Source organism: Ambystoma mexicanum, chromosome 7q, assembly GCF_040938575.1.
Source record: "Ambystoma mexicanum isolate Mex_15411 chromosome 7q, UKY_AmexF1_1, whole genome shotgun sequence".
NCBI lineage: Eukaryota > Metazoa > Chordata > Amphibia > Caudata > Ambystomatidae > Ambystoma > Ambystoma mexicanum.
In genome coordinates this window covers 644,605,890-644,625,440 of record NC_090941.1, presented here as the reverse complement: position 1 = coordinate 644,625,440, position 19,551 = coordinate 644,605,890, and the positions used below count along the sequence as shown (strand labels likewise).

Here is a 19,551-nt window from a genome sequence, read left to right as displayed (position 1 = left end):
TGAGGAGGCCCAACAAGGCCGAAACATGTCTGGGGTTGCTTGTGTTTCCGTGCAGAGGGGACCTGGCCTAGCAGTTCGGGCTGGGCTACTACCATTGGTGGCAGTACCTGACTGATTTGCATATGGCTGGACCCCTTTTGCAATGGCGCAGACGGGCTAAAAAACGGTGGTGTGGAAGGTTTCCCAGAGCAATGTCAGTGGTTCAGATTCATTCAAAACCTTCCACCCATCACTGTTGTGCTTACTGAACTGTATGCATGCCAGCTCACCTTCAGATGCTAACGATGACCATCCTCCAGGTTAATTGTTTACAATGGCCATCCTGTCAAGGAACCATATGTGCTTCTTCGTTGGAGCCATGGAGCAAGGGCAAGGGATCCATGGTAACATTGGAAGCAACCATGGCACGGGGCTGCAAGGAGAAATGGGGGCTGCTGGTGTACCAATGTTCTGTACACACTGCCACAGGCAATGCCTTCACCAGGACAGGTGCTAAGAAGTTTCCAGGAGGCCTGTCATAAGTTGGACAACGGTCAAGTCGGGTGGGCGGGATGTCAATGAGAAGATTGGAGTACTGGGATGATTGGTAAAGGTGGCAGGCCTAAGATTGCTGACAGTGCCATTGACAGGTTCTGGGCTGCTGGGACCCAAGTCTTGGAATGCTGGTGTCATAGTCATGGGCTCTTCAGGCAGAGGGTGTTCCTCAATGATATACTGCAAGCATATCATAGCCACCGTCACACGTTCCTTTTGCACCTGCCTCCTTGGTAGGCCCACATTGTTCCATGAGAGGTGCAAATTCCACTTATGGGTGGTCAGTTCAGAGACCTTAAATAATTATGGAGACACCAGGGTATATCTAGATGGGCTACCACTAGAAACCAATTACTTACAATACCAAAAAGCCCATCAATGAATGTGTTGAACAGATGTTTGTTTGTTTATTTATTTATAATGTGCACAAGACGCGAGGGCATCAGGGCGCAGGCAGAAGGATATTTTAAGCTTACAATGTTACAAAATGCAGTACAAGATACAATATGCAGTACAAGCTATAATGTAAAGTACATCTCAAATAGTAATGACACCCAGAAGAGGATACAGTGCATATGTTACAAGAAATAAGATGTCAAATGCACGGTCATCAGTATATTACAGTAGTGAGGTAGTTAAGTACAGTGCATCTAAGGGGGGGTAACAACATATATACAGAATCCAGTAATAATTCGAGGGGGTCGTACTAATGTTAATGATTGTTTTCTTTGAACCAGTTGATAATGCGAAGTCTGAAGTTTGAATACGTTTGGTCCGCCCTTAGAGAGGGGGGAAGGGAGTTCCAAAGTTGGGCAGCTTTGACTGGGAAACTGTTTCCGCCAACTTTAGTCATTTTAAAGGTAGGGACTGTCAGGCAGTTAGAGGAGGCAGCTCTGGTAGTAAAAACAAGGTTAATCAATGTGAGAAATGACTGTAGGGAGAATTAGAACCGTGGGAATTGACAAGTACTGTGTGCATTTTTAATTATGAAAAGCTGACATGAGACAGACAGATATGGTCTATATGAAATAATGGAATTGGAATGTAATGCCAGTATACTCAATTGTAAATAGAATATGCACATAGGACGCACATGAAATGCCAGAACACCTATAAAGAAATGTGAAGCATTGCGGTTCTACAGACATATACAATAGGAGAATGTTTTCGAATATATTTTTGTATGAATTTCCAAAAAATAAAATTATCTTTCACAAACAAATTCACCTGTTGAACACATTCATAGATGGGCTTTTTTGTCCTCTAAGTAAGTGGTCAGTAAATCAACTGCATACAGGGGCTCAGGATGTACAGCCAACTTGTTTGTGGGTCGTTCCTAAAAGTCCTTCTTGATATCGCTAACATTCCTGGACTTGCTCAACCACGGACCCCTCATCATGATCCACTCCTTGAGCTACACTCCTTGAGCTACACCGCCTACCTCTTCCCTTAAATGATGGTGTCGGCCGCTGATATTCTCCCACCCAAAATCCAAGACGATGTCTGGCACTGGCACAGATGTTAATGCTGCTAGTGCTAATGAAAAGAAGCCAAGAGCATGTTAATGCCATTTGCACTCATAGAGGGGAAGTTCACAGCAGACAGTACCTGGTATCTAACTCATCCAATGCGAGTCGAGGATGAATGAAACACCTGCAATGGGGAAGTTGCGGGGAGCACACAACAGAGAGTAATATGCCCACATGCAATTTCAATTCCTTCCAATGGCAATTCAAATGGACAATGCAACGATTTGCAATAGGGCGAAGAACCAGAAAAGTGCAGCAACCTACCCGGGGTGGCAAAGATGGCATTGGTCCTGACTGGAAGGGTCAGGGTGTTCTTGTCTTTTAGGGGCACACTCTTCTTCACCTTCTTTTCCCTTTCACAACAGGCTTCCTACATCCCGTCCCGGGGGTATGCAGCGATGCCAAGGTCAAGACTTTACTTTGCTTGAAGTTTCCCATCCCCATATATCTCGCCATGCCCTCACCCCTGCTTTCCTGGGAAAAACATGACTTTCACGATTTCCATATTTTTTTTACTATATCACAACTCACGTAAATAGAAAATGATCCAGTTTTCTAAAAGTCCCTCAGTAGTTATTGCCTCTAACGCAGGCCCGCCACCATCTGCAATTCCTTCTAGCTTTGTGAAGGCCCTGCCCTGGCATGTGCTTTGTGTAATCCCATGTGCCCTGTACAGTGCATTCTGCAATTGTAGTCCCTTAACCCAAGAACCAACCATCAGCAGCTCCTATCCCCAGGGAAAGCCCTTTCCTTCTGTAGATCCTGGAAAGACTGGCCTGGTCATTATTACCCTGAAAACTACACTGTATTCATTACTTGCATAAGACCCCAGTTGCCATCCATCACCAGTAAATGCTATTTTTAGCTTACCCAGAAGACAGACCTCCAACTGCACCCATTATCCAAGCTCCTTTAGATTCATTTTCAAATTTTTCAGAATTGTTGTCTCCACCATCTGAAATTGCTTGGCCAAAATCCTGCTCCACATCCAACAACTTGTCCTGGCAAGCCTTCAAGACTCTATTCATTTCCTTCTTGGGATGCCAGTGCCCTGGATAGTAACACTACCCCCTTGGTATCAACCTCTGGAGTCACTGCCATCCTGCAGCTGAAACTAGGTCTATATGATATGATATCTTATTTATAACACGCTTAATACCCAGAGGTTTCTAAGCGCGGACCCGGGGATCGAACCTGTATTGCTCTGTGTCGTCTTCCTTCCAAGGCGAGCACGTTGCACCTGAGCTATCCTCCCGGGACACTCTGGCCTCATTTTTACCCCAACCTCCTTGGTTGTCTCTCTCTCTCCTTACAAAGTATTCAATATGGGACTGCATATGCTCCACTGACAACCATTGGAGAAATAATGGGTGCTATAAAGCATATGGGACAAACATGTGCCCCAGAAGGAGGTTCTTTAAAATTTCTGTTAAACCTTTCCCCTGCTGTCCATCCCTCTGCAATACTTCTTTTCACCGTCCTCATTGTCAGATTCACATTAGCTTTCAAACTCTGATGTGCTAGTGACCTCCACATCGCCACTGCTCGAGGATCCATTCACTGCCACCACCTGGCGGCCTCTCCTATCACCGGACCACTCCTGCCTACTCACATCGCTCTCCTTCCGTGAGCCACCTTATGGCTCCTCCTTATCTTGTTCATTGCAGTCTCCTCCCTGGCCCTCGTTTCACTAACCTACACTTGGGCACTATTCACTACCCATCACTGGTGGCGGTCTTCGTAGCCAACCCCTTAGTTAGTGCGACACTAATCTCCAAACGGCACTTGATATCAATTACACTGCTTCTCTTTTCTCTATCTGCATCTCCTAACCTGGCTAATACCATGCCATTGATATTAGTATAGGGGACACTGGAGGCTCCCAATCGACCATAATGGCCGTCTCTCTTTGATATGCTCCTAAATGTGCCGAGATGGTAGGTGCATGCACTTAGGTGCCAAGCAAACCCAACATGTCCAAGCATTGCCGGAGCCACTGCCCTAACCACCGCTGCTCCCCTGAGCTGGTAAGAAGTTTTTGAGAGGTTGAGGCAGTGCCCCCATCAAAAGAGGGCAGTGGGTGCAGGCGAGGATGGGATCCAATCCCACAGGTTGCTCGCACGTGTGCCTGGCTCACAGGCTTTGCCAGTCGTCCTGCGTGTGGCGACAGGAAGGAGGCAGCTCACTTCTTGAATTAGGCTTGGGGAGAAAATAGCAACAGTCATTGTGTGCCACCCTCTCCCCCACACACAGGTCTGGTCACACACACCCCTTGCTCCTGCACAGCCCCCCAGCCTTTGCTACTTATCCATTGCTGTGAGCAGCTAGACAGAAGAGCTAGGGTTCTGGGGCCGAGGGAGATAAAGAAGGAAGGTTATAAGATCTACAGTGATGGGTCATTCTAATGTTAGCCGCTGTGAGCACGGCAAATGGAAAGTGGTTGCTTAATTAGGACACCACTCACAGGATCAATCATGCTGTTAAAAAAATGTGTTCACTTTCTAAAATTGTGTGAATTGGAGAGCTGTCCAAAAATCATTTATGCATGTCATTGCTAAGAATAAATGTTCTAGGTCTATGATCAATTTAAACTAGATCATTGAGTGAAGCATCGTGAGGATTATTCATTGTTTCTAGAATCTGTCTCTCATAATAATCAATAAACATGTGGTTGTAGTCGCCTGTACAACCATAATTGCTTGAAAGAGGCGTTTTATTAACGTGATCCCTCAGTTCTACTGTCCACCATGAGATAAACTGCAGTTGTGAGACTTGGACCCTCCTTCTGAGTATTATTGGGTCATGTGGCCAAGGTAGCCAATAATAGCTCAGATTGCTGGTGTCTCTTTTCACCCATTCTTTACTTCCTCGACAACCTTTGCCCCTAATCTTAGTTTCCAGTTCATCAATAAAATAATCTTTGATTAAAAAATGAAATCTGACCATGTGCATCGCCTTTTCACATTTACAATGGTATTCTCTATTGCCACTTTAATTGCCTGAACTTGTTCCTTGCTTTAACTATTGCCTCGCTCTGTGGGACCTCGAATAAACTCTCTTGCTCCTTTTCAGTAAATGTTTCACTCAACTTTGTGCATTCTATCTGGTTTGCATTGGTATCCTGTGTTTCAGCTTAGTCCATCAACCATCAAAAGGGGTATCCCTTAACCAACAGGGAACCTAACTGGTTTGTATGGACAACCACCAAGCTTGTAGGGTAGATCTCCCTTTTCATAATACCTCTCCATGGGTAGTCTGGTATCGGTGACTTGCGATTCCCTAAACCTTCTATTTCTGCCACAAAGGGTTTAGGGCCAGAGCAGGATGAGAAAAACACAGGCAGGACCTAAGGAAAATAACTAATCAACAGAATGAAGGTGTACTCTCACGCATCAAGATGAAAGGTTAAATCAAACTCTACAAAGGACTTATGCTAGGAGGTCCCAATGTCTCGAGTTCAATGTTCAGGTATGGATTTAATTCACACAATTCCAGGGTGTCCACGCCCAGGAAAGTGGTCTTCAAACCTACCACAGTTTCAGGGAGTGTTGGGTGCCTCAGCACAATTCCTGAGATGGCCTTGGTAGGGGATTCAAGTGAAGAGCAGTCCTCCGGAACTATGTCGCTGCATTGTACCCACTTTTGCCCTTGAGGTTTTACTGGGGCAAGCACTTGCTGTTTCCCCCTCTTGACCTATGGGTCTTCCGAATAAGAATTTCTTCCCACCTTGGTATTTGTCAGGCTGTGGTTTTTATCAACCACAAGCCAAGGGTATTGCTCTTTGGTTGAACCCACCATAGTCTCAACGCTCGGCAAAGCTTCTCTGACTCTGGTGGCTTTGATGCTACCTCCAGCATCTGGCCTAGAGTCCGCAGCAGGGTACTCTGCCGTCCCTTCTCCTCATGGCCTGGCTCCTGACAGTCTTGGAGTCAAGCCCCCCAGCAGATCCCTATCTCTGGCCTCTCCTGCAAGCCTTACCCTATCTATAGAGTGGCTTACTTGGCTTAGCCAGCTAGTTTCCTGCAATCTTCCTATAATGTGGCCACATGATTACATTTTTCAACTCCCTGGTCCCCAAGGCCCAAGGGTTTAAATATCCAATTCCACACCTGGGATCAGGCATACTGGTTATGGCAGTCGGCCATCCTTCGTTCAGCTGCTGTAGTTGTTAGTAAGGATATTTGCTTTTATACATTGTTCTGCATGGTGTCCATGCCCCCTGTTCTGTGATCCAACGCAGGTTGTGCACACCGGGTGTGGGATCATACAAGAGGCCCGCTCCATCATTGGACTAATGAGCGGAGCACAGAGAGAACTCTGAAGCTCTTGCCCAACCCACAGTGATTGCACTCCCTTTCTGAGGTGGATTGTCTCCGGGTTTCCACATCTATATTATTGTTCTCACACTATGTTTACATTAAGCGCTTTTCTTGACGCTTCATCAAACACCTGCCCTGGTGGTCTATGCCAAGAACCGGCCTACTACGTGGTGGCTGTCAGGCAAATAACAGGGCACCAGAGGGAAGACTGTGGAATCTCAGTTCAATTCTCCCATATATCACCTCAAGGGCTCGCACCATGTAGCTGCTGGCTTCCATCGGCCCTCATAATTCCATAGTCCCCTCAAAGTTGCACCAAAGGTATAGTTAGCAGAGCCATTGATTCTATTTTATTTTAATGTTGGTGTCTTGTGATGTGCATGCTTTCATACATGATATTTCAGAGTACCAAGGAAGTAAGAGTAAGGAAGGGGGTAACATCAGGGGCATGGAACAATGGGTGAAAAGTGTACAAGTCGTAATAACGTCAAGGTTTTCACAGTGCTGAATGAACAGCATATTCTCATATTGAAAACAGCCATTTATGGACATTCATTAAAAGCTTACAGTTGAGTGACCCAATCTGACGCAGGCGCGCCTGCCGGATCCTCTTAGTAGTGTACGGCCAGAGTGTTCTGGAAGTTTGGGGGATAGTCAATGTTCATAGTGATTGAAAAACAGCAGACCAAGAATGCATGGTTCGCACATGACAGAAACCATGTAACACTACATGCAAGGATGGCATGTAATGGCCAGGTAACTGCTACCATGGTCACTGGCATCATGGGAGTGCAGTGTACACATACATTGTGATCGGTGAAAGGTTCTGCCTTGAGGATACATTGCATCAGGGGAGTTGCCAGGTCTGGAAAAGACCCGGGGCTACGCTGATGTCGGAACTGTTGGGACTGGGGGTTAGCAAGTCTTTTGTCTGTAGCTCCTGAGATTCTATCCGGGGCTACAACCAAAAGATCAGGGGCTATAGCCCCCTTGCCCCCCCTAGCAACGCCCCTGCATTGCATCTCACCCCTGGGGAGTGCACATTGTCCTTGGATGCAGTCATGCACCAGCACAGTGCTTTGTGATCCCGCCCTCTACACCAAAGTGACGTGGCAGACCTGCAGTGCCACTCCTTGCCCACGTCATTTTAGCTGACGTTCCCGGGGAGAGCACACTGATGAACGGCATAGTGCCTACTGGCGTTTTACTACATCTCTGTTTATTCGCATTTAAACCCCCTACAAATGCCAGAATACAAGAGGAGGGTGTCTTTTCATGTAGGAGTGGGGTGCGGTGTCCCCATCAACATGAGGTTATTATTTGGCCATTGAGCCGGGCTAATTGCATAATGTGTCTATACTGATGTGTGGAGAGGTGAGGGACAAAATGGATCGGAGGTGTGGAGAGTGGGGACATCACAATTCAGGCATACACATATAAAGGTTGCTGCGCAAAATGCCAATCAACATCGCCATCCTTGTATTTGTCATGCATACATTTTGAGGACACTCCTTCTGCTCCAGTCTCTTCTCCTCCCCACCTATGCCATATATGTCAATGACCATCATGGCATGTTCGTCCTGTGGCCATAGCTCCAGGCTTGGCTTTGATGAGCTGTCTCCTGGGGTGAGAGTCTCAATGCAGTGGAAAGAAATCAACTTTTGCTTTCACCTATTGAGGTCCTGTCAGCACTTTTGGATCTCGGCTGTAGTGCCTGGGATGGTCACCAGAACATTGATCAAGACATGGATCACCTTCCACAGCTTTAAGTGCTTAGGCTTGTGGGATCTCTCTAAATTTGGCCTCTACGAGGCGTGGTGTCTCCCAGAACCTGAAGCTCACAAACCTGTCTTTGTCCCTAGGGCAGGGTCCTGCTAGCCGCTGATAATGCAGGACAACGAAGGAGGTCAGCTGTCCAACGAGGCTGGGAGAAGGCCGCAGGAGCATGGAGTAGTACAGCTGGAATTGTCAGGCCATGACAAAGGATGGGGACGAGAGCACTTGGCGGGCAAGGTGTGAGGTTGGAGGCTACAGAAACCAGATGTTGAAGGCGGGAGCAACAGATGGTGGGCACAGCAATACGAAAGAGGGTGGCACATCAGTCGGTGTTGGGGGCAGCACACCATTAGTGAAAGCAAAATAATGGGGATTCAAATTGTTGTCAATGCGGACTGGTTTGGTGCAGGCGGTAGTCCCCCTACACACGTGTAGGGGCTCTGGGAGTACATGTAGGGTGTTTGGGGACCGTGGAGGGGTGTTTTGTATTCCCACCTATTAGCATTTCCCCATGTTCCTTGTGACTGACAATGCCACCTGTGCCTGCAGATGTTACCGACACAATGACCATCATGTGGATGGTGCATGTGAAGCAGTGTTTTCACAGACTTTTTCATCACTATAAAAAAGACAACGGTGCCGGTCCGGAAACACCGGTGCTGGTCAGTCTACCGGCACCAGTGTTTCTGGACCGGCACAGTACGACTCTGCGGGTGGGTGCCGCCCCACCCGCACCCACCCATAGAGTTTCACGGAAGCACCGGCACCGTTGTTAACAGTGCCGGTGCTTCCGTGGTCGCCATGGGACTGCATGGAAATGGGTACTTACAAAATTGCTGGCGCCTGACTTTGCATCCGGTGGGGTCGGAATACCCCGGTGTTACCGGGAAGTCAGGTGCTGGTAATTCATTATGGGTCCGGTAGCAACCTACCAGTTTTACCGGCACGGTTACCGCCAGAGCGGTAATCAGGCCCCATGTCGCTAAAGAAGCCCACCCCCATCGTGATGGACCATATTTTCATATTTTCTTTTTTTGCATTTTGACTATGTGCATTTCCATGTGAAAGCTGGCAACACTTCCGAAATGGCGGGAGGTAATAAAAGCGTACTTTACCAACCTTACAGTTATATTTTGTAAGTTCCGCCCATCGCTTGTAAAGCAGATTTTACACTGGCTCAACACAACCATTTAAATTGACTTTGAAAGGCTTGGCTATTATTTTAAGATATTTCTCGCTATTCCACTAATGAGATTTTTTGGCATTGTCATTACTCTAAATTAGGTCGTCTTTCCTACTTACTACTTCCTCTAAGTCAAGCAAAATCCCCGAATGAGTGCACAACAATGTTTCCAAGTAATCCCACACGTAGACAGTAATGCAATACTATTTGTATATTTAGTGGAAACAACGATCTTCCAAACAATTACTCTAAGAGCAAAAGATGATAATAGACCCATTTTTCTTTTTCAGATAGCAAATGTCATGAAGTGTGTGACTGCACATATGTGGAGATGAACCGAAACAGGTAAGAAAATACACCCTAGTGGTAGATGCCATCATTCAGGAATTAATATACTGCTACGCTTGGGACAACTATTCTCAAGAATCTGTGCTATCCTAATTTATTTGAATACTAATGCAATAGTACCATTATCACAGTAGCTCATTTGTACAGTATTGCGGAGAAGGTAATGTGACATACATGTTTGACAATTATTTTTTATAAGAATGATTTACAATCAATACTGCCATCAATGGGTTTTGGTGTCCTAAAGATTGACTGGTTTCATCTTCGTGTATTCAGCAAGACCCTGCGAGGATATCATCCTATAAACATTTACTTTTGTAAGGTACTTTAACATGGTCTTGTATAGAATGGAATTTGCCATGTGTGCACCCTCTTAGTGCTAATTCCTCTAGGAGGGGAAGGAAGGCAGGTTCCCAGGAAGGGAGGGGGGATGGGGGGAGTTATCTGAATTGTTTGGTGAGTGCAGAATGGAAGAACGCCTTCTCTGTATTCTGATCTTTTCAGGGATGAATTGTGGATTGGTGAGGGCACTTGGGCTTCGTGTATCTAGAACAGAGATCCTGGTTTCTGTGTCTTGAACAGTTTGCCACTGACAAGGGCTGCCATAAGATTGCTGATCGGTCCAGGGTTCCTGGAGGTCTATGTAGAACAGGGTGGTTGAAAGTTCAGATGGTGGTAGTGTTTGCAAACTCGCAGATGTTTGCCTGTAAATCATTCGCTGATGTGTGTAGTCTAAGATGAAAAGCAGAATGGTGAGCAGCTTAATGGGGGAGCACAAACAATTCGGACGTCACATAATGAAGGACAATCCAGTCAGCATACATGATGCAAAAGTCACTGAACATTAAGTAGGTCTTTCGCCAACTCTTCAACTCTGTCTTTACACTCCTACCAACCTCCTATGGGCTACTCTCACAACCACTTTAATCGGAGCTCATTTCCCCTCCTCTCCAATGCTCCCCTCCAAACAGCTTCTATCTCCTGTTTGACCTCCTTTTCATCACCCTCGTCAAAGCACCTCTTCTCCAATGCAATTTTCACCACTCTCCTCTTAACTCCTTGCTGTACCCTCAACCTTCCTCCTGCTATTCACTGCTTCTTCTCCCTGCCCCCAACCAGCCTTCTTCCACCACAATTCTACCACAGTCTCCTCTCTCCCAAAGTCTCTGAACCTTTCTCACCTGCTTCTACCACCCATACTGAAGCTGCAGAATGTGTGGCTTTTATTGAGGCTCAGCCCCTTCCCCATACCAATGTTGCCAAGATGCGAGCACACCTGCTGGGGATGGTGCATCTGAGACTGTGCTTGGTCTGTGAGATGATTGTCCTTTATGGGCAGCTACGTGGTACCGTTGCGGAATGCGAACCGAGCACACATTAGGCTTGTCTCCCACTTTGCATATGACACACGCATTCTGTGTTCCGGGCAGAGGGAGTTGCCAGCTTGTTGCCACTTTCAGAGGACCAGCCAACTGACCGAGATCCTTGACACCAGCCATGCAAGTAAAATCACTCTTATCAGCATTGATCTATGGACAGCTTGTAGCCTGCCTGGTCATTCTAAACGGAAGCAAAAGCGCTGCAGTGACAGACTAAAAGGCGTCTGGAAGATGCAGTTTGAGAACAGCAGTAATGGTCTCTTCAACAAGTTAGATGTTCTGAAGTGTTGTGTATACGTTTTCATGGTACTCGGATGAACATACCAACAGCAAAAATGACCACCTCTATGATGACGAATCCTGACATTAATCCCAAAGACTGGCATCTTTCAATCCCTACGTACAGCTCAACCCAACCTAATCACCATCACCACAAAATCTATTATATATTGACCATAACCAAAGATCTTTATTAATGTGCCAGAGTAAAAATGCCAGCTTCACTTTAATGGCAGCATTAATCCTCCAACAGATTCATGTTGCCAGATTACCTTTCTCCCATCCCATGGATTTTGTATGCATGCTGGTGGGTCGGTTTGGAGGTGGCATGCGTGTCAACGGCCCGAGGACGCTCGCACGCAACACCAATTATTAATTCTGGGCCTATTACGGAACCCAGCCGTCATCCAACGGACTGACCGCATTTCTCGCCACCAAAACCCCATCTGGGGCATCCATACCATGCCACAAGCTTTGATAAAGACCCATGCGGTAGAAACACGTGTCGGCTGACCACAAATTGGGACCATAAGCCCACACAAACCAATTGATGACTATTAAAAGATTGCACTCAATACTTGCCATAAACAGTGTGGAAAATCAAAAAAATAAATTTGGAACTAACAAACTAATTGCTAGGTATCAAGGATATCCCCTGATCTTACATGTAAGTTAGTATGTGCATAGAACCCCTTTCCTTGAATGTTCAGTTCCTTGACAAACCCCTGCCCTCCCAATCTTGGCCCACTACATTTCAGTATATGAGCTTCAGTTTTCCTCTGTAAACAATGAGAGACATCTAACTAGGGTAGTACTATATTTCTGCAGATCTGCAGACATGGCCTTCAAAGCATCTACCCATTAACATATATCACCCCGGAAATCATGACAGCAGTCCATTGTTGAAGTAAAATGACTTCATGGATAACTGCACCATTGGATCTTTTGGCCTCACTCTGTTGGTTCTTCAAAATGCTCCAAGTGCATTCTTTATTGCTGACTCAAAATATGTGATTGTGTTTCCACACATGAAAAATAAAGCTGTTTGCCCAGTTTATGCACAAAACAAGCCTTCGCCTGAACCCGTATTTAAGGGCTATTGTACATGACCCAGCAATCAGGCCACCATTTGGCTAATGTGCAAAGCTATTTCCTTGATTTATTTTATCACAGCATACAGAAAGCTATATGACATTTACCTTTCCATATTTAATGTCTCCTATTTCCCTTTAGGTATATCATAGCAGTAGGATGGGACAAACGAATAAACATGTACTATGTAAGTAACAAATTAAGTGTTATGTTAAGAATCTTTTGGCAAGGTACGGTTTTATGCTTAGCGTGCCAGTGTTTTTCAAAGATGTATTCACAGATCACTGAAAAACCTTGAAAAGTGCATTAAAATGATCAATTGATATAACATTGAGGTTAAGATGCAAAACGTCAAGGCTAATGTGAACACAAATAGGCGGTTCCTGTTTCCTGGCAGTAAGCCGGGCTACTGCTGAAAATGAGGACTACCTGCAATAGAAAGCTGAGTGATGATGCGTGATGAAATTCCGCACTAGCAGATTGTAGTGTCAAGCACGTGTTAGATGCTTAAGGGTTGTGCATGGTGTGCCTGATCCATATCTGACCCGGCACCTGCCACTACAGGCTCCAGATATCAAAATGATATTACGCAACTGGCAATGATGGGAGAGCGCCCCGAATAAGGTCAAACCCTTTTCTGGTCTTATTGTAAAGAATTGTTTCCAGAAGGCACTTGTGGGTCTTACCTGTGAACCATAGCAGGTGGATGACCTCGAAAGGACTGTTATCTCCACTTCCTTTTGACAAATGCCTGTACTTCAGTGAGGGACGCCACAATGTTCCCTTCTAACCAGAGGATACATTTTCACCCACCAGTACTCTAGAACAATTGCTTCCTCAGGTCTTTTTGTGGTCGTCTTGGGCAGAATGGAATTCTTTTTGTAATTCCCTTCCACCAGGACGCCTAATTGTGGCATTGAATGCGTTTCTGCAAGGTGTACCAAGAACTGGAAAAAATTAATTTGGTTATTTAATGCTATTAATGGATGTTGGAGCTTCACTTTTAATGAACTCGGTTAGCGTGATTCAAGATTTGCTCATCCGTTCTTATATTCTGTGATGAACTTAATGCGACAGGCTAATGTTGATGTAACTGTTTTTCTTTTTTTTATTCTAAAATGTGATTGGATTATTGTTGGTATTATGGATCTTAAGGGTTATGTATTGTATATGATGTTTTTTGCTCTACATGTTGTGTAAGGTTTTTTGTAAGCTAAACACGCAACAATAAAAAAAACGAGCTAGATGGGCAATCCAAAATGTGGACTATGGCACAAAAGTTCAATAACTGGTGTGGTGAACCAGATGAAAGACTAGGACGAATATGGGTCATGTTTAAGAGTTCTATTCAATAGGACGGATCAATACGCCTAACTTGCCCTATTTCTATGAGGCAAGTTCCCTACCTAGCAAAGTAAAAACTAAGTCTGGATGTAAAAGTCCAAAATAAAGTTGTTGAGTCGGATTCCTAACCACTAAGTGGTCCTACAACTCTTGGCAAAACATCTAACTAAAAAGGGAATTGTAAGGCTTTGCTACAAGAGCCTCAATAGGGCTTCTTGATTAGAGAAAAAAGGGGGGCGGGGCACTTACATCTTGAACCTGCTGAGCTTGTCAATATGTAATACTGGAAAAATCAGCAGCATGCATTAGTCCCAATTAGTACGCGGCAAGGGCCAATCAGAATGTAACAAACAATCTGATTGGCCCTCGCTGGGGCTTTACCCAACCGGAAATCCCTCACTGGGATTCCTTCCCTTTGTTCCCTGCGGGGGACGTGGCAGCCCCTCAGCCAATGAGGAGGCTCGAAACGGGGCAATGCCCGCTCCGAGCCTGCACACTGCTGTAGGCTACCATCCTCCCCCGCCGGGGATTCAGGTAAGTGTTTTCTTTGTTTCTCCCCTCCCCTGAAAACAATCCCCTCCCTGCCCTACCCCAACCCCACTTACCTTGTATTTTCAGCTTTTTCAGGAGCGAATGCGCTGGGAACACTTGTTTTCGTTTTAGTGGCGGGCAATTATTATTATTATTTGTTGGCTTCTGAAACACTGCAGGAACAGAAAAAGAATGCTATTAGTACCCCGGTCTTGCGGGCCGGGGTACTAATAGCAATAAGCCCCGGGCCGTGCAGGCATTATAACTATGGGCACAGAGGCATTACCTGACTCTGTAATGCCCCCACGGCCAGGGGCTTATTGCTTAAGTGGATCCCCGTGCCCACCTTTACCCTTAACATATTAAATTTCAAATCAAGCACTATCACACTGCACAGATTAGATATGAATTTAATCAAAACGTTCCACTGACACGTGTTTTGACCTCCAAGGTCTTTTTCCAGGCTGAGTTTGTCAATTTCCCACATAATCATCAATGTGATACAATAATTAAAACATATATATGGAATGTACAGCAATAAACAAAATTAAATTTGCCAAAACAAGAAATGATCCAATCCAAAGAACACAAAAACAACTATAACGAAACCAATTCAAATCAAAATATTCAACATGGATCATATATTGGTTTGAAATATCCACCTGTTATTGGTGAAAACATGGGGCCTCCAATACAATTGCATATCAAGGTGAGGCAAAATTAAATAATATACCACAAAATGAAACCTGTAAAAGAGAAAAAAGAAAAAGAGAAACATAAAGAAATAAATACAAAAAGAGAAAGCACAAAGGACATTCCAGAATTCCATGTCCATTTTACCAATGTAGATTTACACCTGAGTCATTGCCACGCCCATCGTGATCATGCTCATTGTTGCAATATTCGAGCCACCACGTAGGTGTGCCTAAATGCAATTTCGCTGCCATTCCCCCAGGGGGTTTAAGCATCAATATATTGTACGCCCTAAATCCAAATACCAATTTATCTTTGACTAAAGATTCTCAATGGTGTGAAAAAGTAACCCCACCACCAGTACCTCATGTGGTGATGCCTACCGTCTAAAACTGGTTAACTAGTCTTTGTTGGTTGATTTTCACCCTAATGGTACCTGTTGGTAAAAAGGACTTATAATCTGTGTTGTCGCGGTCTACTGCTGGGGGTTGTATTAAAAATCATACCTGGGAAACACAGAATTGTGTTTCCAGTCCTTCCACTGCCATATCTAAAGATAAATTAGACCAAAATAGGGTCCTCCGTTAGTTGTCAGAAATTATTATAGCTCGCCAAAGTTGCTGCCACCATTTTAGTACAACTAGTGACAAAAGTACTTAAAATGACCCGAAACAATATATGTTGCTGCTAATGCGGGTAATGTGACTGTTGAAAGAGAAAAGCAACCGATTTCCTCATGTTAGTACATATGTCTGGATGGCTAGTGTAATTGTGAATGTATAAAGTAAAATGACAATAAAAAATAATTGAAACAAATTCTCTATTTCTTACCCGAAAAATGTGCTCTGCCTTTTGGCAACTCTGCACCTACAAGACTCCGACCCCAGACAGCACCGATAAATATTCTGGAACGCCGCCTGGGGCCAGAAGTCAACCCTGAGTGAATGGAGACCACCAGCTTGGTGACTCTTGTTCATATAGGGAGTCACATATGTTATTGATAACATTCATTTGAATGCAATCCTGAACTGACCTTACCTGATAACGAGCAAATCTCTGGTTCAGATTATTCTATCGGATTTCCATCATGGATCAGCAACAAAAAGGAGAAAGAGTATGCGGTCCCTTCTGGCAATGAGCTCCCTGGCATTGGCCAAGGTGTAAACGGTTGGTAATCAGGCCCACACTGAGAATATATACGGCTCAAAAGTGAATAAATACAAACACGTATATACAATACGGCTATATCCTAAATTGTACATCCTAATATGCATTTTTATATGAAAAATGAAAGTGAAAGATCTTAACAGAATTCCAAATGCAACAAAAGCACCCCCATTCCAGCGTAAGCTATTATAGTCAGACTCATAGTGAGTATATGTCCCAACAGGGATAGGTACAACATAGATGTAGATACCTGTACATGATGCAACATAGATACCCTCATTTCAGTATTAACTGATATGATTAAATTGTTAGTAACCCTCCATTCACATAAATGCCTGTACATGATAGAACTTTGAAAGCCTCATTTCAGTATGAACTAATGCAGTAAACCTTATGATAAGCATCCATCACAAAAGCGTGGAATACATATATTCATGTAAGTTGAATAACCCCAGCGAACATGTTAATATAGAAGGCAGAGGTGAAAATGGGTAGTCCAACTTTAACAAATTCCAAGGACGTCTTTAGAAGGCTCATTTAACCAAAACAATGTTCTGCATGTGACAATTGGGACTTGTATTTGAGAACAAACAATATGTCATATATCCCATGTACTGACATCTAAAAAGTGCCCTCAGGACCTAATGCTTACTTATAGAAATACGAAAACTCATGGTCTGTGTTCAGTCCATCACTGACCATTCTGTATTTACACATAAGACACGCTTCAAGTTGCCTTAATGTAAGTTCTTGATTGCTACCTCGTTTTGATGTTGATACCTGCATAAGTCCCACAAAGCATGGATCCTCTTTTTTGACCTTTTGGTGACTCTTCTGCCAATGTAAGGCCAATGGATATTTTGACTCCTGTCTGCCAATCGTACTGAGGTGTTCCCAGATCCTGGTCTTGAGATCCCCAATGGTGTTCCCAATGTAATCACAAATTTGGTCTTACAGTTAATAAACTCAAAAATGTGGTTTGACACAGGAAAGCTAGCCACATGCTCCAGAGGGCGAAACGTTCCCTAGAAATGCATCTGGCCGACAAAGCGGCCAGGGCTCTAACATACACCAAACAGTTTTATTATGTGCACAGCAACAAAGCAAACTGGCTCCTGGTCCACAAATTAAAAAAGCTACAAACAAGAAACCTCATCCATAGCCTCGCGGATGCACAAGGGACTCTTCGTTACTCCATCAAAGAGAAAATGGAAATCATGGTTTCTCATCACAGAACGATTGTGTCGAGGGTCCCCACGTCCGAAGCAGCACAAGCCAAATACCTAGCCGAAGCGCAAATAGCCGTCCCATGCCCGCAACTCGAGGCCCTGGAGGCCCCCTTCTCGGCAGAAGAAGTTAGTGAAACCATAACCAAACTGAAAAATTCAACCCCTGGTCCAGATGGGCTTACCGCCCAATTCTATAAAAAATGTTCATACATCCTATCTCCCCACTTGGCCACCCTATTCAACTCATTCCTATCCTCAGGCACGACCACCCCCTCTATGGAAGAATCAATAACGGTACTACTGCCGAAGCCTGGAAAGGACCGGAGCCAGTGCGCCTCCTACAGACCTATCTCCCTTCTGAACTATGACGTAAACATTTTTTACCAAAACCCTAGCGAACAGGTTGGCCCCCTTGCTTCCGTCTATCATCCACCCGGACCAGACGGGATTCATACCCGGCCGCAGTACCCATGATAACATAAGAAGAACCATCAATGTCATTGAATCTGCCAATAGAAGGGGGCAGGCACTGATGATACTATCCTTGGACGCACACAAAGCTTTTGATATGCTTGACTGGGGCTACATCCGAAACTCACTCTCACATTTCGGCTTCGGCCCAAACTTCATAAAATGGACATTAGCAAACTATCAGCACCCCTCCACCAGCCTCAGAATGAATGGAGTCAGGTCTGAAATGATCAAAATCTCAAGAGGCACTATACAGGGTTGTCCCCTGTCTCCTCTGGTATTCGCCCTCTCCATGGAGCCATTCGCGATCAGAGTTTGCCACAATGCAAGGATCCAAGGTCTGGCAATCAAGTCCCAAACATATAAAGCCGCCCTTTACGCCGATGATGTCCTCCTCACCTTAACCAAACCAGAGGAATCCATGAAGGCCCTATGGAAGGAACTACTAGAATTCGGGGAAGCCTCGGGCTTTAAGGTTAACCTTACCAAGTCTACAGCATTAAGCATCAATCTACCTAGCCAGCTAGTATCAGGCCTGGAGAAAGAATATCAGATCCCTTGGGCCAAAAAGAACCTCCCGTATCTGGGGGTCCAGCTTCCCGGCGCTTCCAGTAGATTATATAAAGCCAACTTTCCGGCACTCCTGAAAGAACTCAGAGGTGATCTCATACGCTGGCAAAAGCAGGAGATCTCATGGTTCGGAAGAATCACGGCCTTGAAGATGAACCTCATCCCTAGACTCCTTTACCAATGTGCTGCCATACCCACCACAATCCCGAAACAAGAGATCCAGAAGCTACAAAAGAATATCATGAGTTACATCTGGGAGGGGAAACAGCCACGCATCCCGCGGAGGGTCATGCTCCGGGGTCGGGAGACGGGAGGTCTGGGAGCGCCCGATGCTGCAAGATATGTGCTGGCCGCTCAGCTCTCATCGGCGTTCGCTTGGCTCCCCGCCACATCTAAGCCTCGCTGGTTGGAGTTTGAGGAGGCCTGGAGTCCAAGCCCAATAACCTCGCTGCCACACCTTAAGGAACCCAGCGCAAACGAGGGCAGGGGTCCCCTGGCGGCAACTGAAAATACAGTAAGGAGCTGGAAGAAAGCGGCGCGACTGTGGAACCTTCGAAGCACGACGGGCCCACTCACCCCGGTCTGGGGAAACCCAGAATTTACCCCGGGCTGTAACCCCAGGAATTTTAGGAGCTGGAAAAATGGAGGTCTGGAGAGAATACAAGACTTTTACGAGGAAGACTAGACTTCGAGGCCTGCAAGGCGAAATTCGATGTGCCGGAGAGCGAGAGATTCAGATACTCCCAGCTCCGCCACTGGCTCTCGAGCAGGGAGATGAAACGTCACGGAAGCAGAGCCCTCACAGCCCTGGAACTCACCCTCACAGGGTCCCCGCCAAAGGGCAGAATCTCCATCCTCTACAAGCTCTTGGACAGAACAGACCCATCCCGCAAAGAGCCATATATGCTGAAGTGGGAAAACGACATTGGGAGGCCTATCGAGGTGGAGGAGTGGAACCACATCTGGGCAAGAGCAAACAGAAGCTCAAAATGCGTCTCCAACAAGGAAGGGGCATTTAAGGTATGCTTCAAGTGGTATCGGACCCCGGAGACACTCAATAAATGCAACCCCACAATTCCCCCGGCTTGCTGGAGAGGATGCCCGGAC

The 19,551-nt window shown here is 45.5% G+C and overlaps 1 protein-coding gene across 2 annotated transcripts in view; it reads left to right on the top strand.

Annotated features, from left to right (window-relative positions):
• Nucleotides 1-19,551, top strand: part of LOC138528519 (cilia- and flagella-associated protein 337-like) — an 875,503-nt gene that overhangs the window by 451,584 nt on the left and 404,368 nt on the right. For both annotated transcript variants that reach the window (XM_069640251.1, XM_069640252.1), the window contains 2 exons: nucleotides 9,632-9,686; nucleotides 12,581-12,626. In XM_069640251.1, coding sequence (XP_069496352.1) covers nucleotides 9,632-9,686; nucleotides 12,581-12,626 — 101 coding nt within the window. The remainder of the gene's footprint in view (nucleotides 1-9,631; nucleotides 9,687-12,580; nucleotides 12,627-19,551) is intronic.